This window comes from Apteryx rowi, unplaced genomic scaffold, assembly GCF_003343035.1.
Source record: "Apteryx rowi isolate R43461 unplaced genomic scaffold, aptRow1 scaffold_1148, whole genome shotgun sequence".
Lineage (NCBI taxonomy): Eukaryota > Metazoa > Chordata > Aves > Apterygiformes > Apterygidae > Apteryx > Apteryx rowi.
Window position 1 is genome coordinate 70567 of NW_020447362.1, and position 27274 is coordinate 97840.

Below are 27274 nucleotides of genomic sequence, written 5' to 3' on the forward strand. Positions count from 1 at the left end.
TGCTGCCCCGCTCTGGCCTCGCTCGCTTCCCTCGGCGGTTCCATTGGAGCAGCCGGAGACAAGTTGGCGCCATTTTGAAGCCGACAGGGGGACCGGGGCGAGCTGCGGAAGGGGAGGGGGTTAGAGGCGATTGGCTGCGGCTACGGCGGCAGCTCCTCTCCGAGCCCAGAGCAGCGGCGGCGCGGAGCGGACCCGCCTGGGGCCAGCGAGGAGAGGCGGCTGCGGCGGGGTAAGGAGCCCGGCACCTCGGCCACGGTCACCCCCGCCCCGTCCACCACTCCGTTTTCCTTTCTCCCCGGCGGCAGCGGCGGGCGCCAGCTCGGACCGAGCTCCGCGGCCAGCGCTTGAGGAAGAGGAGAAGCGCGGGGGGGAGGAAGGAGCGCTCCCCGTGGCCCGGGAGCCGAGCCCCCTCCCATCCCCCATGCCCCTTCGCGGGGCYGCTCCCCTCCCCCTTTCCCGGGGCCGGCGTCGCAAATTAAATTTGCCGCCCCCCTGGGCGGGCGCGGCGGGGCCCCGCGAGGGGGTGACCTTGGCCGGGGTGTGCTGTGCCCCTCGCTCGGCGCCGGGCCTGGGGTCACCCCTTTCCCCCCCTGCCCGGTGGCCGGGGCGCTCGCGGCTGCCCGGCGGGCGGCGTCGCGCGCTCAGCTCTGGTGGCTCCTGGCGGGCGGGGGGAGGGAGGCTGTTCTCCAGCGCTGGTGCTTGCGGCTCCCGTGGGTGTCCCCTCCCTGCCCCGTGCAGCCGGCCTAGCCCCGCTCGGGCTGCACCCCGGGCTCCCGCCGCCCCGCGCCGCTGCCCGGGCTTGGCCGAGGACCTCCCGCCGGTTTTCGTTCTCTCCCCACTCTGCACTTAGCAGTGATCCTCGGCCGGGAGGACCTCGGTTCGGTGGGTCCCTACTTGCTGCGAGCCCGTTTCTTTCAGGCTGGGCGTTTTTTTCTTTTCTTTTTTTTCTTTTTCTTTGCATCAGGCTCTGTTAGAAAGCACTCGCGAAGGGGCGGGAGGGAGTAGGGGCTGCCTGTTAGATGAAAAACTATGAATTTTACATCTGAATTGCCAGATGGAGGGTGGTTAATTTATAGGTTATGTATTGTTTACGTTGAGAGCCTCTGGTCAGGAATCTAGGTCTGTAACTTCATCCCGCTGCAAATAAATCACTATCTGTTCTTCAAAACAAATCAACAATTAATGATGGTGAACAATCCTGGAAAATTAAACTGCAGCAGACCAGCTCCTACAGAGCTGGGTTTTGTTGTGCAAGCCTTATTCTGACTTGCATGTTTGACTCGTGAACGGTTGCTTACAGAGAACCGTGATTATTTTGTTAGGCATTCTGTTTTCTGATCTAACGCAACTGCTGAAGTGTTTTCATGTTGGTCTTTGTTTTGTGTTTGATGGGTAAGTGCTTTAGCTGTAATTGACTTCTCTTTGCTGGCAATGGCATAGATGGAATGTTTAAAAATTGAGTGGCTGTATAGTTAAAAATGGGTATCAAATCCCATGTTTTAGGAGGGAGGTAAGATGATGTGCATTCCTTCAGGTTTTTTCCTTCCAAACCAGTGGAATTATTCTGCTTTTAGCTGATAGAGATTCTCCTCAGCACATCCTGTATGTAATATAGATATGCTGTAAATATTGTATGTGCTTGTACAAAGTAATACCTCAAAAAGACATGAAACAGCTGAATTTACCTTATGCTCAGACTACTCTAAAAGAAAACTGAGAGTGACAGACAATCAGATAAAGATAGTTTAACTGAGGTGTGTGTATCATGTTCATCACCTACATCTGAAAGTGCGCACTAGTGGAGAAAGTAGTTTAGTGCTTGCGTGACATCTTGTGTTTGTGTTTGAAGTAAGGCTGTACTTTGTTATGGTGAGGGTGTGTTTTGGTTTTTGGCTTTTTTTAGTTCTTATTGTACAACTATAATTGCCTATGTGTCTCTTGCATTCGCTTTACTACTTATTGGACAGACTGGATAACTGTTTCAGCGGAAACTAAACTACAATTTAAGTAAATCAAACTCAAATGGAAAAACATACATATGTAACATTTGTATGCTAAAATCTTTTTATCTTGTTTGCCATGTAAATACTGCTTTTTGAATGTGTCTAGCAAGCTTACTTAGATTTAAATTGAGCAAGTCAGCTAAATCATTATTAAGCTGTAATTAAAAATAAAAGAAACACCAGTAGTTGATAGCATTTGGAAAGAGTACAGTAAAAAAATATGGACATGACCTCGGGCATTATCCATTTTTGGCTGTAGAACAGGAGGCTATGCTACCTTCCATAGATCAAAAGAGGTGCTTTTTCTGTTGGGATACATCGCTCTATCAGGATCTTGGGTTATGTTTTTTCTTTATTCTCTCTGGTTCTTTCTTCATTCACATAATTTGGGTTCATGCAGAAGAGTAAAAGGTTGTATGGTCATGTAGGAGTCATTTAGTAATGGATCATCATTTATAGGTTTTTGGAGTAAATGTTTTCTTTAAGGCTAAGTTTGGAAGAGATGATACAGGCTACTTGTTGCACAAGGAGAATTTTCAGGGGAGCAGGGTATAAGAAAACGTGAAGATGAATGATAAAAATGTGTCAAGTAGGAAATGGAGGAAAGGATTGAAAATGGTAGGGAAAAATAACAAGTTCTAATGTCCCTTTCCCCATCCTTCTTTAGTATTATTTAGCCCAAATGCATACCTTCTGCTTTCTTGATATAGTTTTTTTTTTTTTTTTTCTCTCTCTCTCTCTCTCTCTCTCTCTCTCTCTTCAGGAAGCTTCCTTATTAGAACAAAAAGGTAGATCTGGTGTCTGGTACTGACAAGTGGTAAGATTGTGTATCGTACTTCTTTCAATAAGTTTCTAAAGTAGTGGTGTTTGTACCCTGAACACAGAATCTCACTATTGTAACCTGAAATAAACTTTGGAGAGACTGAGAGAACCTTGAAGGCTTTCAGTCAGTTTTGGAACTAGCTGGTAAGGAAACACTGAGGAAACTCATTGCTTTTTTTTTTTTTTTTTTTTTTAAAGGGTGTTAGGCAATGTGATCATCCTTGGTGGGAAAGTATTCATGTTGATTTACCCTGATTTGTAGTATCATCTGGACTATATTGGAACAGCTTTGAAGATCCTGGAAGGAATCGTGTGCAGACTTTGAAGAATTGCAAAATATATGCTTTAAAAAAACTCTTCCTCAGAGGCTGAATATCTAAAATTAAAACTGTACGTGTATTTTGATAATAACATACCAGTTGCTCTTCCATTGGTGAGGTTTTTTAGTTGAATGTAGCTGCTTAAAAATTTGATTCTTTTCTGTTTAGTTTTGATATTTATCAGAATATATTCTTCACGTAGAGTATATTAATAGAAATACAATGTATGAATGAAAATAAACCTTGTTATTTTAGTAAGTTAGTGGCTTATTCCAAAACCTCTTTGGAACATTTTGGATTCTACAATAAAAATAAAAGTATTTATATGAGTAATTACTGTAATGTGTCTAACTTGAAACAATTCCATGAAATGTGACTAATATTTTAACATTTTGATTTTTAAAAACAAAATAATGCTTCAATAATTTTAAAAGGTTATTTCTATCTGTCCCTACTTCTCTGCCTATATGGCTTTTTAACCATCTCCAAAATGTGAGAAAATATATAGTCCTTGAAGTAGATTCTGAAGATTAAATCCATTATTATTTTGTTCCTATCTATGGAATTTACTCTTTTGCATTCTATTCCAACAATGGAAAACATTCTACAGTATTGTTCTTGTTTTATATTGAGTGATCTTCGGCTCTGTTATTTCAGCTGATGACAACTTTGTTACTAATATGCTGGAAAAGTTAATTTTAAGAAAGGAGAAGCCATACCTCACTGGGAACAGATGGATGTGTTTGTACAAATCATCTTGTGTCTGTCACCATTTATATGGTGGTACCTAACCAGAGATCGGGACCCCATCTGGGGCTTTCTGATTTAGGCCCTGTTCCTTTGGAATTGATTCTAGTCCATCCTAACTCTGTGTACTTTTTATCTGGCTTAATTAGAAATCCTAGTAGATGTTTCTTCTGTCTAAATTAGATGCACCATTTACACGTTTCTTAATGAAAAAAAGAAACAGCAGTCAAAAATGTTATTATCTTAATTGCTCTCATAGTACTGTCACCTAAACTACAGTTTTAAGGAAGACTAGGTTATCATCATTCAGCTAAAGCATAAGTGTTAATCATTTAGAAAGTAACTGTTGAGTGAGGTTTTACAGCTTTTGTGTGAAGATACCCATTGGTTGTCCACAGCTTCTTTCAGAGCAGCCCCTGGTTCTCTCTGAGACATCCCCAGTGTATCCACATTGTAGTTCAATTCAGCATCAAGAATCGGCCTTCTGAAAGTTTTACATAGAGGGGAAAAAAAACACTTTATTTAAAAAACCAAAAACCTTTAACTGTAATCCACTCTGAGTGTAAGCATATTAGTCATGAGGAAGACTTAAAAAAGTCTACATGGAAACTTTCCTTATGTAAACTTTGATTCACCTTGAATTTGACTATTCACTTCAATTAGTACTGCTTTGCTAGATGGGTGTATGTTTTCAGTGAAGGCAATCAGATCTCTAGGAAGTCTTTGGTAGTGCATCGGTTAGGATTCTGTTCTTGATCATTAACAACTCTTCTTGATTCTGTTTTGTTATGAAAAGTGGGCAGATTACTTTGTGGAAACCTTCTTATTTTTATTATCCTTATGGATTTTTTTTCTACAGATACTTAAAATTTGAAAAAGTTTGTATGTCAGGGGAAAATGTATGGGGATAACAGATGGTTTACTGTTAAATATGATACTTATTTTGTTGTTTGACAGTTCAGTATGAAGCATTGTACATAGTTCAATATGATTTCCTGTGCATGGAAACAAAGTGATGCTACAAAAGATATAGTCTCTTCCTGGTTTTTGGAAATGGAAGAAAGTATAGAAGCTCAGTGATGCATTCTTAATATCTGTGATGGAGTTTTTCAGAGAGATAGCAAACAGGAGATGTTTCCCTTCCATTTGTCCAGTGGAAATTAAGCAGTACATAATTCTGGGAAGCATTTTTGTAATTGAGGGTATTAACAGCTGTGAGATTTGTCTTTGAATGTCTTCCCTGAGTTACAAATGTTGCTTGTAGTTAACTCTCCATCAGGGCTTTCTTACAGTGTTATAAAAGAGTAACTTTATAGTAACTTTTTATTTCTTAATGGGTCATTTCCTCCATCCTCTTGTGTATTACATTAAAAAAAAAAAAAGCATTGAAACTACACAAATTGCTAATTCTCTTAAAAATTAGGAAACATTGTTTTAATTCATTCCATTCCTCCTCCTGTGTATATGTTAGGCTAGTCTTTACTTATAATTTATAGAAAACTTTTTCATCTTGTTTTATTTAGGAATTAGAGCTGCGTATCGAAGATGGTTGTCATAAGCTCCAAAAGCTGGAAAACATGAAATGAATTGACAGGGAACTGTGGGAAGGAAAATCATATCTTATGATTTGGGTGATTGAATGTCACTTTGAAATACTAGAATTCATTCTTTCTGTCAGTTTATTGTAATGCCAGATAAGTCTGTTTAAACCAACTTTTCATGAGTGCTCATTAATAGTGTGCCGATTTCCTGGGTGACAGGCTTTAGACCCTGACTTCTCTTTTGCATGGCTGAACAGAGACTCTGTTTTCAGACATAGTGTGATAATACGGAGTGCTTTGAAAGTTGTGCCCTACATTTCTCTAATTCTGCAGCCAAAATTGGTGAATGTTTTTTAAACTACAATCTGTTACTCAGGTTAGTCATCTGTGAAATGAGAATAATACCTAATTCGTGGAAACGTGAAAGTAAGTTAATTTTTATGGCATGCTAACATACTATAGTTATGAGTCCTATGTGGAAGCCCAGTAGGAAATCAAGTCTTGTCAGAGCAGGGTTTAAATAGTGTATAACATGGCATGCGCATTAAATGACAAGGAGAAAAATTGAGTAATTACTCCTTAAGTGGACCATGTTCTTAATGTTGAATGAGACAGAAGTCCTGTGGTGGAAAAAAGTGGTGAAGGATCAGGTAAATCAACTCATTTGTATTTATTATATTTGATATTGTATAAGAAATCTTCATTCCGATGTTTCTGAACTCTGAACAACTGTTTTTGCAACTTTACTGTCATTTTAACATACATTGGCTGTTCCTTTTTTTAAGGAAACTTAGGGAACAAATTCATTGTATGAATGTGCTCATGTGAGTCATTAGATTGTAACCTTTAGCTACATGTAGCTACTACTAATTAGATTAATGGAATGCTATTAGTAGCAATAAGTTATTACTCTTTGCTAACCAGCATTAAGTGGGATGAGGTATGAGCACTTTTCAGTGGATTCTTGCAAATATTCGTTATTGGTAGAAGAGTGATGTAATTCACAGAATCACAGAATGGTTGAGGTTGGAAGGGACCTCTGGAGATCATCTAGTCCAACCCCCCTGCTCAAGCAGGGTCACCTAGAGCACATTGCACAGGATCGCATCCAGGCGGGTTTTGAATATCTCCAGAGAAGGAGACTCCACCACCTCTCTGGGCAACCTGTTCCAGTGCTCTGTCACCCTCACAGTGAAGAAGTTTTTCCTCATATTCAGATGGAATTGTCTGTGTTTCAGTTTGTGCCCGTTGCCTTGTGTCCTGTGGCTGGGCACCACTGAAAAGAGTCTGGTCCCATCCTCTCGACACCCTCCCTTCAGATACTTGTACACGTTGATAAGATCTCCTCTCAGCCTTCTCTTCTCCAGGCTAAAGGCCCAGCTCTCTCAGCCTTTCCTCATAAGAGAGATGTTCCAGTCACCTAATCATCTTTGTAGCCCTTTGCTGGACTTGCTCCAGTAGTGCCACATCCCTCTTGTACTGGGGAGCCCAGAACTGGACGCAGTACTCCAGATGTGGCCTCACCAGGGCTGAGTAGAGGGGGAGGATCACCTCCCTCGACCTGCTGGCAACACTCTTCCTGATGCACCCCAGGATCCCATTGGCCTTCTTGGCCACAAGGGCACATTGCTGGCTCATGCTTAACTTGGTGTCCACCAGCACTCCCAGGTCCTTCTCCACAGAGCTGCTTTCCAGCAGGTCAACCCCCAACCTGTCCTGGTGCATGGGGTTATTCCTCCCTAGTTAATATGATGATTCTAATTTCTATTACAGTTCTATTACAGGCTCTGGAAAGGACTGAATTCTTGTGGATGTGTACTTCTCTTTTTTTTGTCCCTGTAGCTGTCCTTTCTGCTACGGCCTCTCTCTACTTCTCTATTGACTTCTCTGCTTAGTTGGTCCTGATACCTACTCAGGCTTTTGATTCTAATTTTTTAATGCCCAGGAAATCCTACTTCTTCTCTCACCTTGCTCGGTGATTCTTAGACTTCCAATCTGGATGTTCTTGAACCATTTGTGTCCCCCTGCCCCTTTGGTTCTCAGTTGAATGCCTTCCCCTCAACGCCTAAACTTTCTTCTCGAATTGTCTGATAAAGCCTGTTGGTCCCTACAGCTGAGTTGGCAGAAGTACATATGTGTCAGTGCCTCAGTTGTTTCTATGCTAAACTGAGCTTTTTGACTGAGTTTAATGTAGGTTTCTGTTGAGCTAAGAATTTAGCTTGAGGTGTGGACAATTCCAGCTTTTTCTGCTAAAGGAGCAGTAACTGTGAGCAAATGGGTAGATTAGTGGTGGATTCAGTTGTCAACAGGATTTGCTGGAAACTTTTGTTAGTCTCAAAGCTTGACTATGTTAACCTTATAATTTGAAAGGAAGAGCCAGGGGAGCCAGGAGAGAAGAACCTAAAATGTGTACATAAACAGTTACTATGCCATAAGAAATAGGTGGAAACTCTGTGAGCTATCATGTCTTGATTGTGTGCTCATAATCATAGACGATGCAAGCAGCCCTGTCTATATTAATACTTTTAAAGCTTATTCCTTTCTGTTATGAAAACACAGCTTTTTAACAACAGCTAAAGATTAGTTTCTACTGAATTTTCTACTGCAACCTCCTTTAGGTGTTAGTGTCTTGACTTTTTGTTTGTTTGTTTGTTTTAAATGCTGATATGCTTCAGGTTTCTCTTCTGGGTAGATTTTTGTACTTCTTGGGAGGTGTTGTTCGAAAGTGTTCCTGTGTCTATTAGCAAGATGAGGTGTGCATCCTTACTGCATATGAGCACAGGTCTGAGCCTGAATCAAAGCAAACCTAAGCTGTAATCCACACAAAGAGCTTGGCTATTACTGTGCAGTGAAGATGGAAGTGATGAGTTGCAATTGTTGTCATTACTTCTTATCTTTTATTAGCTTTCCTTTAGCTTACCTCAAATGCTTCCAGTTAAAAATATTAAATAAAAGGATAAGTAGATCTTTAAGGATGAATTTCAAAAGGGAAAACAAACTAGAGTTCAAATATTTTCTGTAGAAAAGGCTTGGAATAGCTGTTAGCCGGTGGTGCATAGGTTCATGCAGTCTTGTTTGTACCTAAGCCAGGTAAAAACACAACCCCATAGGGATAAATAATTATATAGGGGTGAAAAGAAGATATAGTCATAAACAGAGATCTTTCACTGGGAGAGAGCTACATGTTGGTCAAGAAGCATAGAGATAGATGTCAAAGGTAAGCTAAACTTTGCAGATGACATTGAAACATCAAGAGTCTTCCTCTTGTTCATTTTATTGAAGTGATTTTACTAGTATGTTTATGATAGCAGATGACTGGGCTCAGTTACTTGGGTAGTTTCTTCTAGTCCAATGGTCATAAAAACCCACCACTAGAAGACTTAGGTCACTTGACTGTGGTAAGTTTTCAATTCATCTGTGTTTTGTAACCCAGTCATTGGTTCTTTCTCTGTCTTCAGGAACACTATTATTGTACATGCCAGCAAACCACAGATTGAAAAAGACTTACATGAAATTTAACTAAAAATGTTGTAGTTAGCTTCAAAAAAAAGAAGCTAAACTGATATGAGCCATCAGTGTAGACAAATTCTATTTGTGAAGCACTCAGCTTCTGTATGCAACCCTGATATAAATGTTCATTCATAATTCACATTGATCAGGATTGGACATAGTGTTATGTAGTGTGACATCTTATTTTTGCAGTGCAATACCCAGGCTTTCCTTTGAGTCTCACAATTCAAACCTTTCCATATATATATATTTTTTCTTTCTGTTTGTTGACTTTTCCTATAAATGAGGCTAGTAGAATTTCTGTTAAGATTTCCCTTTTATCTCCGGTCTCTGCAGGATGACAGCTGTGCCCATTATTTTTGTTAGGATACAGGGTTTAGGGCATTCTGGTCTTTGTTTGCTCTGTAATAATTTTTTGATTATATCATTTGTAATAGGGTGTTAGGCATTTATAACTTTTTTATCACTGTATACAAAGTTAGGCATTGGAGGGAACCCCATTTCTGTATACAAATTCTGGCTTCTTACTAAATAATTTTGTATTTGTTATCCATCTCCAAATTTTTATAAAATACTATTTTTCTTCTGTGGTAGTATGCTAGTATTCTTGACAATTTTTGTAAGGCTTTCACGGTAAGGCTCAGTAAGACTTTTTTTTGCCAAATAAATCAACTACTAAAATGATTCCAAGTGCTGTTTTCTCCCAGAGGCAATACAGGGACTAATTTTGATTTGTAACTCATGTCTGTCCGTAGTCTTCTGCACTGTGTCATCTTCCTCTTACCCTCCTCCCCGCCTCCTGGGGCATCCATGGCACTCCTGCATGTTTTATTTTCTCCCCTTGTATAAATACTACAAGTATTAACTTTTTAACAGTAACACAACATATCTGAGACTTATTGTTATGTTTTAGAATTATTATGCTGTTTTTAAAATACAGTTAATTTAAAGGAAAATAATAATCCCCTTACCCTGCTTCCTTTGCAAGTGCTGGAGGAAGGAAAAAAAATTGTCTTGCCTTGAGTTTATTTGAGTATTTTGCTTCAATTACTGATCAGAAAATTGTTCCAAAACTTCATTACATTGAAAACTAGAAGTCTTATCAGTGTTTTCTTCATTGACTGGAATGTTCCTATTTATTTTTGAGCTACTGTTCTTTTTTAACTTGGAAAGATCTTTCAATTTTTCTGGTATTTATAGTGTATTCTGCCTCTTCTCAAGCTTATCCCTCTGACCATCTCTTCTTGTCTCCTCTGCAGATATGCTCTTCTGATGTCATAGACTTTATCTGCACCTTTTCTGCTTTGAATGAATTATCTTGATTATAGGTGCTGATAGTTGTACGTAGTACAACAACAATACCTAGTATTCCAAGCAAGTTCTTGCCAGTGCCTTAAAATCCATGTTAGAAATTAATATTTTTTTGGAAGTGCCTTGTCTGGAACAGTGTTTGCATAGCACTAGTGTATACTCTTAGCTGTGATCATCTATACATGAGCCTTCCTTATCCTTAGGTGTTTTTTTTTTAACTTTTTTTTTTTTTTTGAGCTGACAGTGGTAATTCTTGCTTTGGCCTTCATACTTAATGTTTCCATTTTTCTAGTCTTGTCTTAGTATTTTCCTGAATGATGATCTAATCCATCTGTGTATTAACTATGCTTTCCAATTCAGAGCTCAGATAATAAATGATTTTCAGTGAAAGGAAAATGCAAATTGTTTTATCATAGACTGATCAAATAGAAATTATCCTAGAGTAATATGATACCCTTCTAAATTACATTTATCCATTTATATCCATACATTTATGCATTAATTTATGCAATAATACCATTTTCCTTTTTTAAAGCTGTTAAAGTGTAATATTCTCTCTCTTTTATTTACACTGACTAGCTCAGTTTGGTTCCAGTTCTGACTTTAGTTCTGTATTTCCTGGTCTTCATGGTGTAACTTGCATTCCTTGAGGGCTTCAATTATCTCTTATATCTCTTACTAAGTGATTGTTCATTCAGTTTAGTATGAAACCTTTCCTTGCCCTCAAAGCAAGGGGAAGAACAGCTTAGAAATCTGAGGTTCAGTTTTGTGCCTTTGGCATGCACATTGCCCATCTCCACCATGTTGAAATTATATAGGTCTTCAAATCAAATCACTTCTTTTTTTCAGTTTATCCCTTTCAAAATAGAGAATTTATTTATTCACTGTTGATGTCTCTCTATTATACATAAACATTCATGGTATCTAAATGTTGGCAAAACCATGTCCTATGGGGTTACATACTTATGTGATGCTGTTTGCCAAGTTCAGTTTCATCATGTGCATGTTTGCTGGTGAATAACCTATATCCTGGGTAAGTGTGACATAGAGGATAATTTTGGTCTTCCTAATGCGTGTATGTGCTTTGCCTGACAGAAGAGCAGACGTATTTTGTACTGTTTCCCACTGAGAACAGTCTTCCAGCTGCAGTAGTTAATCAGGAAGCTCATATGGACAGATTACACTGCCTCACCTGAATATTGTAGAGCTCAAAAGCACAGAGAGAATGTAGTGAACATTTCCTATCTTTTTGGAACCAACCTATATGGGTAATACTGGTGTGACTGTTTCATGTTGTGGAATGGAAGCAGAATTGTCCTGGACTGATCCATATGCTGTTGGTTCACTAGCTGGGAAATGCCAAAGGCATTCAGAATACTTATGCTTATGATCTCAACTGATATTGAGAATTCCACTAAGTTATATTGTCCATTTTTTTCTGGAGGCATAAACAAGATTGCAAGTATGTTGCATGCCAGATGTGTTCTGAGCACCAATATGTCAAGTTTCTCACCAGGGCCAGAAGGGCAGGGTACTGTATTTTGACAGCATCCCTTAAAGAAGCCTGGTGAATTACAAAATTAATATGTTGCCTGAGTTTTTCCCAAAGGACTTTATAGAAAAAATCAGAAAAGGCGAAACGAATGCCTAGTAGCTTCTACGTGACCAAGATGGAAAAAAATGTGTGGAAATCAAAGTTACTTCAAATATTGCTCTCAACTACCTCCAAAATAATAATTGTTCCTGTCCTGAATCAATAATTTAACATCTTTTTTTATCATTCCTTGCATCTAAGAGCTTGATATTTGGATGGGTATTTGTCAGATTGCATGTACATAGCAGCAGGAATGAATCTGCAAAGAAAGCACATATGTCAAGATAAGGCCGTGTATGAAATGAGCCTTCTTCATTTACCAATGGCAGACATAATGGGCTTTTGTAAGCTTTGTGGTCTTGCATAGTTCTCCCAGAGCGCCTTTGGTAGTAATTAAATTACTCTGTTTTATTCTTCAGTCTGGTCAGTATTATTTTCAGAAAGTATGACTTCACGTGAACATTGGCGTTTCAGTTTAGTAGCAATTAGTTTGAGCCTTCTGTTCGAACAATTGAGTTCATGTTCTTATTACAGCCATAACGTTAGCAAGAAGGATGGGAGAATTCTGATCTCTTGAGTTAGGTCAATACATGCAGTTTCATTTCCAGTCTTGTTTAGACCATGCCTTACTATAGACACCAGATTTTTTTTTTTTATGATTGTGTTCTCTCTTAAACTTAATTCAAATCATGCTGAGGTATAGGCTGTAAAAACATGAACATAATCAATAGAGATGGAATTTTTGTAGATTTTAGTAGTAAAATTAGGAGTCTGTAGAGAGTATCATGTGGCTTTTCTGAGACTTTGGGCAAATTTTCGTGGGGGACAGAATATATTTATGAAAGAGTACTGCTGGTCTAAATTCACATTTGTACTCCAGAGGACAGGGAAACTAGCCTTTTTTTCAGATAGCTCTATCAATTTGTGCTACATCGGGTTTAGTTTATTTTGTCTGGGATTCGTTCTCCTAAGTGATTGAGTTATTAAGAACACTCAGCTGAAGACCCTTTAGATGTGTTATATCAGTCTTAAGTTTATCAAGTTTGTCCAAGCTAAAGTAACTGAAAATATGTACTTTTTTAATGGATGTGATCAAGAAATCTAACAGGTAGTGTTTGCAGCTTTTCTAATGAAGTTAAACTTCATAGTGTTTGCTAGTGACCTTTAGTATGTGAAAAAGTTTCATCATTTGAATGTTAAGGTGAAAAGGTCAGTGTCAAAAATGTAATGGCTATCTCTGACTTAATGAAACTTATCTCCAGTCCCTCCTGCCCCCTTCCCCCCTCCAGAAAATTTTTATCTTTTCACAAAATCCTCTATCTGAACTGCTTTAAGCAAGAACTGCATTTCTGATTTTATGAGTATAGTGACAACTTGCCTATTTACAGCTTCTTTTATGCATTCCTTTTTGGTTCCTTTATGGAGATGTATTTTTGTACAGTAAAACAATTTTGTAGTACAGGACTGTAAATGTTTAGTAAGTATATTATGTGAAAACTGTCATGCTCCTGTCAAGCCAAATTTAAGTTCAAGCCAGTTTGAACTGCGTATTGTACTTCTTTGCGTTGTCACCATTTTTTTTGCAATTGCACCGTTATTTCTTTGTAATGTTGTCATATACTTTGCATTCAATATTAAGCATTCTGGGAACTGGTAATAGATTCTGCCTGTTACACACTTGTCTTTTTACGCTTTTACATAGTATGTTCGACTAATAATATGACCACCTAAAAAGCAATGAGATAGCTAAATATTAGGGAAAACCTATATTGCAGATGTCTATTTTACCAACATCATATTTTATCAGTCTACAGTCTTTTCCACTTTATGAAACAATTATGCATTAAAAAAATCTTTATCAGCATTCCTTTGTTCAGTTTTTTTTTTGCCTTTTTCTCTGTCAGGATCCTTTGCTATAATCTTTTAATTTGTCTCCTTGGCATTTCTTTTCCTTCAACTGTGCACAGAAATAAGAAACTTTGTCCATGATACCTACAATTGACGCACGTAATCTTGGGTAGCAGTATGAAAATGGAGATCCCACAATTACAGGACAATTTTGTTACCCTTTAGCTTATTGGTTGGTTCAGTAGCGAATTGTGTTCTGTAGTTTCTCATCCCTTTTCTAAACTGCCTGTATTTCAGTGAAAATGCTCTTTCCTAAAAGGCAGAAAGACAGAAATTTTATTCTTGTCATTTTTGCTTTTAGTCACATATCTTAAAAAGAGTGGAAATTTATAAGTAAGGTCATTTTTACATCTTGTGGAAGCTGCAAATGTCTGCAACGCCACTGGAGAGAGCTGTATGCTGAGATAGAGTACTGAATACTGTATGCTTGCTTAATCTTTGGGAGGCTTTCTAATGCTGAATTTTGAAAAACCTTAATATCTGCATAAATGGGGACTTGCCTGTGATTGTTTCCTAATTAATTGAAAGGAACAGTACTATATTCTCCATAAGTTATTTGAAGTTTTTTTCTGTACATATGCTGACTTGGTACCAATGGCTTGCCTTAGTGCTTTGCTGTTTATTCTTGCATGTCAGTTCTCTTCCTGAATCCTCCAAATCCTCCATACATCATGGAAATATCTCCTCTTTCTCAGTTATTGCCTACATGCCTTTTTATTTTCTACAAAGTGTTTACTGAATATGCTAATAAACTTAATGCTCTTTGCCATATTTTCTAATACAGGGTTGAAAAATACAGTGTTACCTAATTTAAACAAGCCTTGTTACTTGATATGTTGACTCTCAAAGGATTACCATTAGCGAGACTTCTGTAGTGAAACCAGTACCTTTCGTATCACTTCCCTGGCTGAGAGTGTTACTTTTGCCTGTGCAGTATGGTTCTTCATTTCAGAAGACCTTTAACTAAGCTGCTAGCAGTTTCTGTAAATTCTCTGATTCTCTTTAATTAAAAAAAAAGCTGCCTTACAGAAATAGGAAGCTAACATTTTCTTCATAGCATGAATGATACACTAGTATCTTGATTTCATGATGGTTAAGTAAACAGTATGACATTTTAAAAAGAGAATGGAAAGTATTCTTGTAGACATTATCTCTGAATCACTATGAAACATAACTCAAATTTACATGAGCACGCTTGGTTCAAAACTCTAAATTTTTCTCTTTTACTCAATAGCAAAAAATTGCCTGCCAARTTTTAGCTTGGAGTGGCTAGCCAAGTTATGACTCCTTAGTAGTAGATTTATTATGGAAATAGATTTGATTGGCACCAACATAATGAAAGTCTTCAACACCTAAGTCAGATCTGACCTTGAACAGTGTTGTCAATCAGTGAAACCTAGCAGGAATTTAACAGAACATTAAAGAATTCCATGAATGACAAATTGTAAAAATATATGTTTTTATTAATAATCCTGCAGAAGTAGAAATACATCTGCCTCTTCCATTTCTGCAAGTTGCCAATAATCTCTTCAAAATACTTTGTAGTAGCTTCTGTGCAAATTATAACTTGACTAATTTCTTAATGTATACTATGTTATTGAAAAAAAAATGTTAGTGACAAACTTAGTGAAAAACTATTTAGTGTCCTCAAAGTGTTTGTATTATTTATACTTATTCATATGGGGATGTCACCTACTGAGTGTACAGAAATGGAATAACTGGATGCAAGTAATACTAGGAAGTGATGAACAACATGTTAACAGGGAAAAAGAGCTTTGGAATGGACTCTGTATTACCGTTTAGGAGCTGGAAAAAATTTGACTTTTTTTTCCCCAGTATTGTTTAAGACAATTTAGGGAAAATGTTCTTGGAACTCTTTTTTCTGAACTGTTCTTATACCCTTGATGGAATGGCTATGATAGTGAGAGGCCATTGGCTATGCTGTTTGACTGTGGAGAACAGGTTGGTGAATATTTGCAAATTCTCTCTTTTGGCTACCCTTTCTTCTTGTAGGAATGATATGCCCTGTGAAAACATATTTGAACCTCTAGATGTTGTAACTTTTTCCATGCCAACAGTTGGTTAAATTCACTTAAGTTTATAATAGCTATATGAATATAAAGGGAGTGTTATTCTCAGCACCTCATTGTAAAATACCTTGCAAACATAAATTAGACCTATACAAATATTTCTATGTTTAGTTTATGGAAGCTTTCTTTAATCTTGTACATGTAATTTCAAAATACTGTTGTCTAAATGTAGCTATATTTATAATTATGTATGATTCAGTGAAAGTTCTGAAAATTAAAAATGGTTAAGTTTGTAAAGTTGATCTGTTTCTCTGGTGAGCTTTTATGCCCTTATTTTGGATTTTAAAGAGGAGGCAATGGTAGGACAGTAGACAGATCGGCAAGGCATTTAAGAATTAATTTGCTATCACTTCCTTCATCTCTTGGAAAAGATAAAATATCTGAAAGATTAAGTTTTAAATGCATGTATGAAACTCTGAAAAAGTATTGTAGATACATGGCTGCGTGTATGTTAAGGCATAGTTTATTTTAGTGATTAGCACAGTTAATTAAATGTTTGTGGGCCATGTGAACTGTCATCCAAACAAAATGCAATTTAATGGAATGCGGTTTAAGTCCTCCTTTTAGATCATTGATTTAACATCCTGTAATGATATTTATTGGACTGTTAAGTATATTGCATACGTATTTAACATGCAAGACTTTAATCCATCTTTTACTTGCACATGCGTAGTCTGTATTTTATACTGTTGAGCAAGCAGAATATGTGTAGTTAGGCTATTGATAAAGAGTTATGTACTGTACAGAAACCAACTGGATATTGAATCTTTTAGTATCATGACCAGTAGTTTCATTCAAGTGGAACTGGGTAACTATTGAGTCCTGCTAACTATATACAGAACTACTCATTTGTATTTTAGTTATTTGAATTTGACCAAATTTTGGCAATGGCATCTATTATGAATTAATTCTCACAGTAGTGACTTGTTCCCTATCCATGCTCTGGTTGATAACCATAATTTTGCATTAAATATGATCTTTCAGTTTAGCTTCTTTGTCACAGGAGACGAATGACTTTAATCCATCTAGTTTTAAGTACCAATAAATGCAACTTCCATTTTTGTTACTTCTTCCATGATTTTATTTTCCTGTTACAGTTGTACAAATAGTATGTATTTTGTTTCTTCTTTCTTTCTTTTCCCTGTTTCTTTTCTTGTACTTGTTTCTCCCGCTCTCCCCCCTGCCCCATGTATAACTTTTTTTTTTTTTTTTACTTGTCAATCTTTTTACACATATCAGCTTTCCTGTGTACTTTTTCAGGCTTGCTCTTGGTTCCTCATGTCTTTCAAGTAATAGTTGCAGAGGTGCTTCTCCTGCATTTGTGTTGAAAGAAGCAGTACATCGATAACTAAAATCCTAATGTGCCTTCTACCTTCATTGTCTCCTTCTGTAAAAGGAGAGAAATTCGTATTTTAAATGAGATTTGTTCAGATCTTGTGTTTTATTTTCACTGGAGAGTAGTTTTTTAAGACTTGACTTAGTTTATGATGTTTAACATATTCAAAACCTGTTTGAATCATGATTTTTCTTCCTATGTATTAGGATTAGTTTTTTTTTTCCTTTTGTCCTGTTTTTGTTGAAGTTTCTTGTTATACTTATTTGCTTTTTTGTTCTCAGAACAGCAGAAACAATGCATGTATTACTTATTGGTTAGGATAAGCTTATATTCTGGCTTGTGCTAAGCATCTCTGTCCCAACTTTTTTCTTCTCTTTAAAAAAACAAACTATATGAGCAGTCTGTTATTTCCCTTTTTATTTGCCTTCTGATTGTGTATATGGAATAATACTGGATTTCTGACAGCATTGTGCATAACTTTTTTCTAAAGCTTCAGTTATAAAAATCTGTCATCTGGGTTTGTTGTGTTGAATCTTAGAGAAACTTTCAAAGAATTGCCTTCTTTCAAAACATCTATCATCTTCCAGTATATTCCAAAAGAAGACACAGTGTATCTTTAAAAAGAAATTTAAAAACCTCATGAAATTGAATCAGTGGATATCTTTTCACACTGACTTAGATTTTCATGGTCAAACATATTCTAGATGCAGCTGAGCTTGAGGTTGCTGTTCTTAGCTGTGTCACTGTCTTCCCTGCTAGAAGCTAACTGAGACCACTGGTGTTACTGTATGTGTGAAATCACTGAAACTTTCATTCTGATAGAATCAAGTTAAAAACAATAAAAGAAGTCCTAAAGTATTAAGTATTCAACATATTATTTTGTCAGAGCTAGGTATACTCAGCTGTGCTGGCAGTCCAGAAGAACAGAAATTTCTAGCTGTGGGGTGCAACAAGCTAATTCATTTTTATTTAAATAATATTTGAAATAATAACTGTTGTATAATGGGGTAATTTAACAATTAATTTTCTCATGTTGAATGCTAGTTTTTATTTTTCACTATTTCTCTTAAATGAAATTTCTTCAGTAAAGCCTAACATTAACCCTAAAAAGATGAGATCTGCAAATTTCAATTGTGTGGAATATTTAAAAGTTTTATTATTCTATTACTTAGATCATTAGGGGCAAAGAATATTTCACATGAGCCTCTTAAAATTTTTTATCCTAGATTTTTAGGTGTGTTAAGTTCATAGAAAATGATTTCCTATTTACCAATTTCTATACCTTTGAAAGGAATATTGTGTAGTATACCCAATGTAACTGTAGAGTTGTCAGGCTTTATATTTGCTTTACTTGCAAAATAAAGTTTAAATGAAATTAGACACCTGACCTAATACCTACAAAAGCATGTTCCCAGCAAAAACCCAACTCTTCTAACCAGTAATGGATTTCCCAGATCCAAGGTTGCAAAGGGAATGCAACCCCACACCTATAGACATTGCATTGTTCCAGAAGGTTTTACTATTTTGTGGTAGTCTGGATTCTGTGGTAGTAGATTCTGGATTTGTTAATTTGAGTCAATTTGGTGGACAGCACATGTCAATCAAAAAACCTGCTGACTCAAAAAGGAAGGTTCATTTTGATCATTTCTAATTATAATAACAATCTTGTATTTCATGGGGAGGAAAAATCTTTCTGATAGTTCCTCTCCAGATCATATAGAACATTAAATTTCAACCCAGAACCTTGGATGCCACTGAAGCTTATTAGAAACTTGGTTGCATGCGAGCTGGACACGTCAGCTGGACACCTTAACTTGACCATAATGTACAAGTTTCATCCTTCAAATTATTTCATAACGTGCTCCAAGTGCAACTATGTTCTAAGCTGGTTTCCACTGCAGTTGATTTGATCTGACAGCTCTCTGCAGCTGAAAGGGAGAGTTTTGATCTCCAGTTTCCTTAGTCCTGAATCCTTCCCTTGAAGTAACTTTCCTTATTACATGCTTTTCAAGACCAGTTGAGCTTTTTTTTTTGAATTGGTGAGTTTGGTCCGGGAAAGCATTAGATGCTGTGTTGTATCCTCAGATGGAGAGGAGCAGGACTCCTTTTGCTGTGGTGGGCTGTTGAAATGACATAAGCTGTGGTATATAACTTTATTCCAGCTGGAAACCATAAAGGAGGGTCTGCATCAAACTGCAACAAAAGTGAACTTGGCTACATTTTTTGTGCATTTTTGAAGAATGCTGTACTTACTGTCACAACAGTGTATCAAGAAACATAAAGGGGATAAAGGCAGTGTCATGTTTTCCTGGGAGAATTAGAAATAGTTACTTTAACAAGTTTTGTTCCTCACCCAACTTTCTCATCATCTGTTTTTACTTAAATTACAACTAAGTAGTGCTCAGTTCAGCTGCCATGTCTATGCAGATACAGAGGAGATGACAGAACCATAGAGCTGGTTGGTCTTTGTGTAGCTATTGAATTGCATTACATATGCCTGTCAAGTGGCTTTAGTGCATATAATGGTAAGTGAGGTGACATTGTTGTATGTCTCAAATGTAATAGAAGAAAGATGTCTAAAGTGAGCAGAACAGCTTCGTCCAGGGACGTGCAAGGGAATGATCAAAAAAATCTCATGATGAACAGTGTTAAAGACGGCTTATATTAAAAAACAGCTTGTCTTTATTTCTGATAGTAACAGCCAAATAATGTACCCTGATGTTTGAGCTGACAATTCATGAAGAAATCTGACTTGTTAACTTTCTGCTTGTATCCTTAAATGACCTTTTGAAATTAAGAAAAGTGGATAATGATTATATAATTTAGGGTTGCCCTTTTTTGGAATTAGTTTCACAAGTGTTTCTTAAAACTTAACTTTCTTGTGAACTCATGTCAGATTATATTAATTTTTCTCATTTCCCTCCATTTCCTAAAATAAAGATATGTTGTGCTCTATGTATTCTTAACATTGATATTTAAATAATCTTTGTAAACTTTTGTTTTGCAGAACGTTAGAAATGTTTAGGCAAAATCTAGAACTTCTACACTGTCATGAAATGTGGACTGATACATACAAAATACATTGGGGTATTTTTTGGAGGGGGGTATGTTTCCCATTCCAATTTTCTCTCAGTGTAGAATGATCTTACTTTAGGCCAGTAAGTCTCAATTATGGCAGGTTATTCCATCCTGTTACAGAACATGTTTCTATCCCATCTTTCTTTGTGGATTCTGGTTGACTTTTTCTTTTTGTGGTTCTGAAGTTCTGATTTTTAAGTAGCTTCTCCTTGTATAGGAGCTCAGTTGGGAGAAAATGCCTGTCTCAGAATTTACAGTTCAGGAAGGTGGAGACAGGGAGAACATGTTTCGAACTTTTAAAAAATAATTAAGGGTGATGATGGTGAAATTTTATTTCCTTTATATTTTTAATACATTCTTGAATTGTAATTGCACCTGTATAGTCTTTTTCTAAAATCCTAATTATCCCAACACATGCCATTTACTTCTATTCACTGTTGCCTGTCTTGTGTAAATTGCTTTTGTTTAAGTAACACTTTCCTTTGTGTAAGTAGAAAAATAACACACAGCTTCCTCCTATACAACAGTGGAACTTTGCATGGCTTAAGATGGATTAGGTGGTGTCTTGTACCTACATCAGTTTAAAGGGACTGAGAAACTGGGTAGTCAGGTGGCTTTTATATTTGGAACATAGGAAGAAGATACTGTTGCTTGTCTGCAGCCTTTTGTTTAAAAAATTTGGGTTTATGGCATAGAGCAAAGACTTCCAATTGGTCTGCTGTGTTCCTATCCCTACTGCATACTCTATCTGCTGCTCACCTGAGTTATTGTCAGCTTCCTTAGGGTGGGATAAAAAGGTTTAAAAATATATTATTGGCAAATTAAAACTAGTGGTATGTAAAATTTTTCAAAAGCACTGCACTAAATTAAAGCTACTTAGCCTTTCTGGGAAATAGTGCTCTATTTAACTGTTTGGAAAACACAGTCCCCTTCAGTGTCTGGTCTGAGAAAGTCTAAAAGTCCAAGCTGCCTAGGGTTTATTATTACCTTGGGTGGTAATGTTTCATACAATAAGATACAAGATTCGTAGTTGCATCTCTAAGAGTGATGATCAAATACATTCAGGGACTGAGGGATTTTGGCTTTTCCATTATGTAATTCTTGAAAGTATAATTGTAATACAGGACAGTCTATCTGAATGTCAATATTGCTGCCTGCCACARCACTGATAACTGAAAACAGACAAAATATTTTGTCCATTTTTTTTCCTTTGTTTGTATGGTTTTTGTCTATATAATTTCTTGGTCACATTTGGACCCTTCAAATTCATCTAATTGCTTGAAAAAGTAGGACAGATAAGGTAAGCATAGGCTAGCAAAACAACATTGACTTGTAAATCTTTTTTCCACAGATTTAAAATCGTGAAATCATGGCTCATTCGAAGACGAGAGCCAACGATGGGAAAATCACATATCCTCCAGGAGTCAAAGAAATCTCTGATAAAATATCTAAAGAAGAGATGGTGAGAAGGTTAAAGGTTAGTAAGCAGATTAAAAAACAGTGGAGGTTTGCTGATTGCAGACTGAAATTTCCTGCACAATATTCAACGATCCTATTACTGTATTTCATATCTGAAAATATACATTTTTTTTCTTTTGGCTTTACAACAAAGAACCTTTGTTACACTCAGAAGGAGGAATTTTTAGCTATTGTGCTTTCTGTTCTGCCACAAATACTCCTTAAAATTTATTTCAGCTCCTGCAAAAAGTTTGTGCTTTTAGAGATGAAAGTACTGGAAAAGATGGAGAGAGTCTTAGTTTTGGAAATAATATGGCTGCATCAGAATATGTTCTTTTAAGGCATTCATGCTCCTCACAAGTTTGTTTATGAAACCCACTTTATTCTGGTTATTTTAACCTCTATCATAAAGTCAAGTCTTTGTGTTTATACTGTATATTTCTGTCTCTTGAACTTCTTGGCCTTTTTTTGACCTAACTATAGGAAGGATGGAGAGATTTGGGGGGATAATTGTGTGACTACAGGTCTTTTATCTGCCCATTTACTTTCACAAAAAGGCAGGCCTATTTTAGTATTGTATAGAGGGAATGCCTGCAACTTGTGCTTGTCCTGTGAAACATGAGGGAACAGATGTGGGAGAGGGACCTTAAATGTTCTAACAGCTAGAAAAGCTTAGTTTGGAGTTTGTATTGTCTTAAGAAGTAGTTCTAAGTCAGTTGGAACTACTGTGTGTGTTCCAAAAAAAAAAAAAAAAAAAAAAAAAGCTGCATCCTAAAACAGCAGAGCTGTTCCTCTCCTTTTTGTGGTTTGGGAATTTGGTTGATAGACTTTTTTCAGTATAGTGTATACTATGTTGAATAGAGGAAGGCATTTATAATTTTATGTATGAGAGACTCCTAACAGAAGAAACTATTTCTTTCAGAAATCAGTCACCACTAGCATATTTTTCAGTGCATTAATATGCACACAGCTTCTTACTGATATTTTCTCCTACAATTTTATTTAATTTTTGGCTCTGAATGTATGGTCCCTTGTGTCCTCTGTCATCTTGATCTGTCTTGCAGGAGAGGTGTACTTTGCAGGATGTCCTGTAGTTCTTGTCCAGCTGGCTATTCTGGCTGTATATTAAGAAGAGAACATGGTTGTGCAGGCAGGGTGCTCCTTTACACCCTAGCTCCACAGGTGCTTCTTTTATGGAGGATCTAGGCTACTGGAGACACTGCAAGTGCATAGCCTCACACAGCTCCAGGTGCTGAGAATAAGTAGTTTACGAATAGGTGAACTATTAGCACCCTCATTTCCTTGACTGCCAAAATCACATAAGTATTAGGGAAGCAGCACTTTTTTGTGGATTTTGTAATTCACACAAGCAAATAGTTTGTTATTTATTTAGTAATGACATTCATTTTATATAAATGTAGGTTACCAGGATTTTGAGAATAGAATGGAAAATATGCATGGTGAACATTGGCATACCTTATCTTGCAAACAGTATGGATTTCTGGTCCATGCCATCTCAGAGTTTTAGCAGAATAAGAAAAGAGGAAAAGTGCTCAGAGGTATGGACGAGCACTGAAGAGGGAGAGAATGTGATAAGGGTTTGGAAATGATAGATGCTGTGGGGAGGGCATATTTTTTCCACAGTTTATCTTAATATACAAGACCAAAGGCATCACGTAATGAAATAAGTTAATTTTAGACCTGCAGTCTAATAAAGAACTTTTCAATAAGCTATATAATTAAACAGTAAAACTTATTGCTGTAGGATGATGTAGGAGCAGGAAGAATCGAATGGGTTAAAAAAATGCTGGCCAAATCTGGAAGAAGCTCCATGAGTATTAATCATAGTGGTCTGGGTGCAATTCCTGGCTCAGGAATCCCCTAACCTATTGATTTGTAAGAAGTCAGAAAAGTATGCTGGGACAATTAGCTTGTTTTTCTATGTTTTTCCTTGAGCACTATGGCAGACTGCTCTGGAGATAAGGGGACTAATTTAGTTGTTCTGATCAGTACAAAAGTTCATATTGTCTGGAAAGAGAAATTTAATATTCATTTCCAGAGTTGACATAAGCGTTCTTGCAAGAAGTATGGCTTGTGACACCTGATTATTTATGTTACCACGTTAATGAATTATACAAATTTAATTACTTTCCATATCAGTGAACACAATTCTTCCTTGGTGTTTTTAAATTCCTTTAATAGTATGTGAGGAAGGTAGTGCAGACGATCTTCTGTCTGACTAGAGAGGACTTTATTTTTCTCTCAATGGAAATTATATCTGTGCATGAGTTATTCTTTGCCCTTTTCAAAACATGTTAGTATCCTTTAGTAAATCTTGCAGCTGCTGCAATCCTAAGTATGCAGGAGACTTTTAAAATAGGATGTGTCGCTATCTAACCAGATATGTATAATCAGTTTTGAAATTTTAAAAATAAAACAATGAAACTATAGCAAAATAAAATGTTTTGCAGCTCTCAGGTTTTATGAGGAACTTCACTGGCATCATTATTTTTGAAAAATATCTCTTCCTGCACTGGTAGAATAGATGGTAGTTTTGATTTTAATTTTCAGGATTATATAATTTGATCTTTATTAACTTGAATGAGAATTGGACTCCTTAAAATATTTGAATCACAGAGATGCAGTGAAGAAATTGGAGAGAAGCATAATTGCCTGTGTTGTTAATACTTTTTCTCCTCCAAACGGTTTTAAATATAAGAATTCTCACTAACTAGCAGTTACTAATTATGATTTTTCCTGCTGTTTCTTTTTGGTCTATTTAGGGTGTAAAATACTTCATGTAGCCCAGATTTTTTTTTCTTTTCTTTTTTCCTGTAACATGGTCCACTGGATCCTAATACTAATTAGCATTTTAGTCCTGTCAGACAGCATTCATGCTGCTGGCCAGTACTGGATTCTTATTTATATATATGCTTCTGTTGAAATTCTGTGTGATTTGCTTCTGTTTGTGGGCTGTACAGGTGAGAAACTTGTCCTCAGAAGCAGCAGTGGAAATATTTGGAAACTGGAAGAGAATAGAGGAAAAATAAATCATAACTTTAAATACTTCAGGGAGAAATACACATTCTGCATAAAATTGGTTGTGCTGTATTCAACATTTTGCACTGAATTTTTGTAAGAGTAAATGCTTTTGTGTTCTTGACTTCCTGGCCAACTTAATGGTAGAGTTGTCTCTTAAAGGTATGTGAACTTTTATTGCCAGGCTTTCAGTAACACTGCTGAGGCTTTGTGTGCTGGGACAAATGACAGGGGACTTGGCTAGGTCCTTCCCATCCTATGAAAAATAAACATAATTTTCAACTTTTATTCAAACAAGTACTACTGAACTGCTAATGATATTTAAAGAGTCATAGGGAGAGCTCAGGATGCTTCTGACAGATGTTACACAAACCCAGGAAAAAGCTTTCAGTGATGATCCCTTCACAGAGTACTTCATTTTATATACTGAGATCTTCCTTTCTTTATAGATGGTTGTGAAAACTTTCATGGATATGGACCAGGACTCTGAAGAAGAAAAGGAGCTGTATCTAAATCTTGCTTTACATCTTGCTTCAGATTTTTTCCTCAAACATCCTGATAAAGATGTACGTTTGCTGGTAGCATGTTGTCTTGCTGATATTTTCAGAATTTATGCCCCTGAAGCTCCATACACTTCACCAGATAAACTAAAGGTAAATTGAATTAATCTGTTTTTCCACAACAGTGTTTTGAAATGAATGATTGATATAATTGATAAAATTTGTTTTCTTTCTTGCTAGTTCTGTTCAGCCTGAGTGATACCTGGCCTTCACTTGATTGTGGGGTAGGAGTATTCTGTTAGGTCAAATGTTCACCAGATAAAGTGATAAATAGTACGTCTTTCAGTAACGTGCAGGGCTTTGAATTTATATTGAAAATAGATATTTTATTGAATTATCATTGGGGTTTACAGATAATGAGCTAGTACGTTAGCAATACTGACAAGCTTTTACAAGAATCTCTTGCAAGATAGCTAATTCCTTAGCAAATCATCTTTGTTGTTTCCAGTTAAACTACCGAAAGATGATTAGTGTATTTTTATAGACAAGCTCTAGAGAAGGCAAGGAAAATGATTTTTGTATAGAGAATAATTTATTGATGATGTGAATTGGAGAATTTCACAATTACAATATCTCTGATCCCACTAGATGGAGATGGTTGATTGGGAAATGCGAGCTTTGAAAAGGCAGTTCCAAATTTGCCCCGTTTGTTACAGAAAATTTCATTTTAGATTGCTTCATTATTTTTTTTATCCCATTTTTATAGAAAACTAACTTCTTTTCCAGCTCTCGACTGAACAACTTCTGAATCTAGACTGATGGACTGACTCTTGTAGGAAGTCTTGCAGGGGAAAATAACACTGAAGAACTTGTGCTTCTTACTGTCATGTCTTCTTGTTTTAAGAGTCTCTTTTGCCAAGTAGGAGAAAAATATGGTTGTGGTGGAAAGTGCATCTGTTATGGTGGAAGAAATCACTTAATTTCTGATCTAGTGGTAGCACCGAAAGTGCTTTATAAGTAAGACGAGCAATACAGTTTCAGCTGTAGTAAATGCTTTGTTTAGCTGACATACTGGTGTGAGAGATCTAGGGATTTGTTAGCTTTGTTTTCTTAATTCTTAATCATTGTGTCTCCAATTGCATGTTACTGATTACACCATTTACAACTAAAGACAAATGTTAGCTTTCCCTACCGTGTTATGTTTAAGTCTGTTTTGAGCCTTCCTGGTTTCTGCTTCAGTTCTGAATATATATATATATTTTTTGCTCATTAGTCTTAGGGTTTTTTCTTTTTTCCTGCCTGAATTGGTCTAGCAAGTGATATTATTTCTTTTTACCAAATTTGTGCTATGAAATGTTAACAAGTTTTAAATTTTATTATATATAATCTTGGAAGGTTCACATTACTGATCTTACACTGTAAGTATATTACTACTACTTGGGTAGAGCTGTAAACAGACTGGGAATTTCCTTTGTCAGAACTGGTTCTGTAATCTGTACAGACTTCAGAATTCAGTCTCTTGATGCAGATCTCTAAATGCATTTTGAGAAACAAAGAAAGGACAGACAGTAGAGACTTTTGCCCAGAGGTATTGAGGTAGACTATTGCAAACCAGTTTCCGCTGAACATAGCTTTTGTGGTTCCAGGACAAGCTCTGATACAAATGTTGAAGAGTTCCTCCACTTTATGAGAAGAGGTAAGAGGAAGAGTTTTTCCTCTTGGCTCATATTTTGGCACTATTCTTACCCAATATTTAATATTTGTATCCCTACTGCAGCCTTAAGAGTCTCCTCTTGTATGTTTAAGTACCCAAGCTGGAGATGGAAAATGCTGAAGAGGATAGCCTTTTGAGAGGGGAAAACATCAGTCTTGAGGTTTTTGCCCTTGCTTCAGAGACTGTTCAGGTCTTTTTACGTCACTTTGAACAGTGCCTAAGTTGTAAAGAGAAGGGATCAGAATTTGGGTTGCTCCTCTTATGTGTATCCTCAGTATAAATCTTACATTCCTCACTGAATGT

At 36.8% G+C, this 27274-nt stretch overlaps 1 protein-coding gene across 1 annotated transcript in view; it reads left to right on the forward strand.

Moving 5' to 3' along the window:
• Window positions 1-26: 26 nt before the first annotated feature.
• LOC112972712 (sister chromatid cohesion protein PDS5 homolog B) overlaps window positions 27-27274 on the forward strand; it is a gene marked incomplete at its 3' end in the record, with an annotated part of 63869 nt that continues 36621 nt past the window's right edge. Inside the window, exons 1-3 of the mRNA XM_026079651.1 lie at window positions 27-229; window positions 21612-21737; window positions 25207-25410. Of these exons, the coding sequence (XP_025935436.1) occupies window positions 21630-21737; window positions 25207-25410 (312 nt within the window). The remainder of the gene's footprint in view (window positions 230-21611; window positions 21738-25206; window positions 25411-27274) is intronic.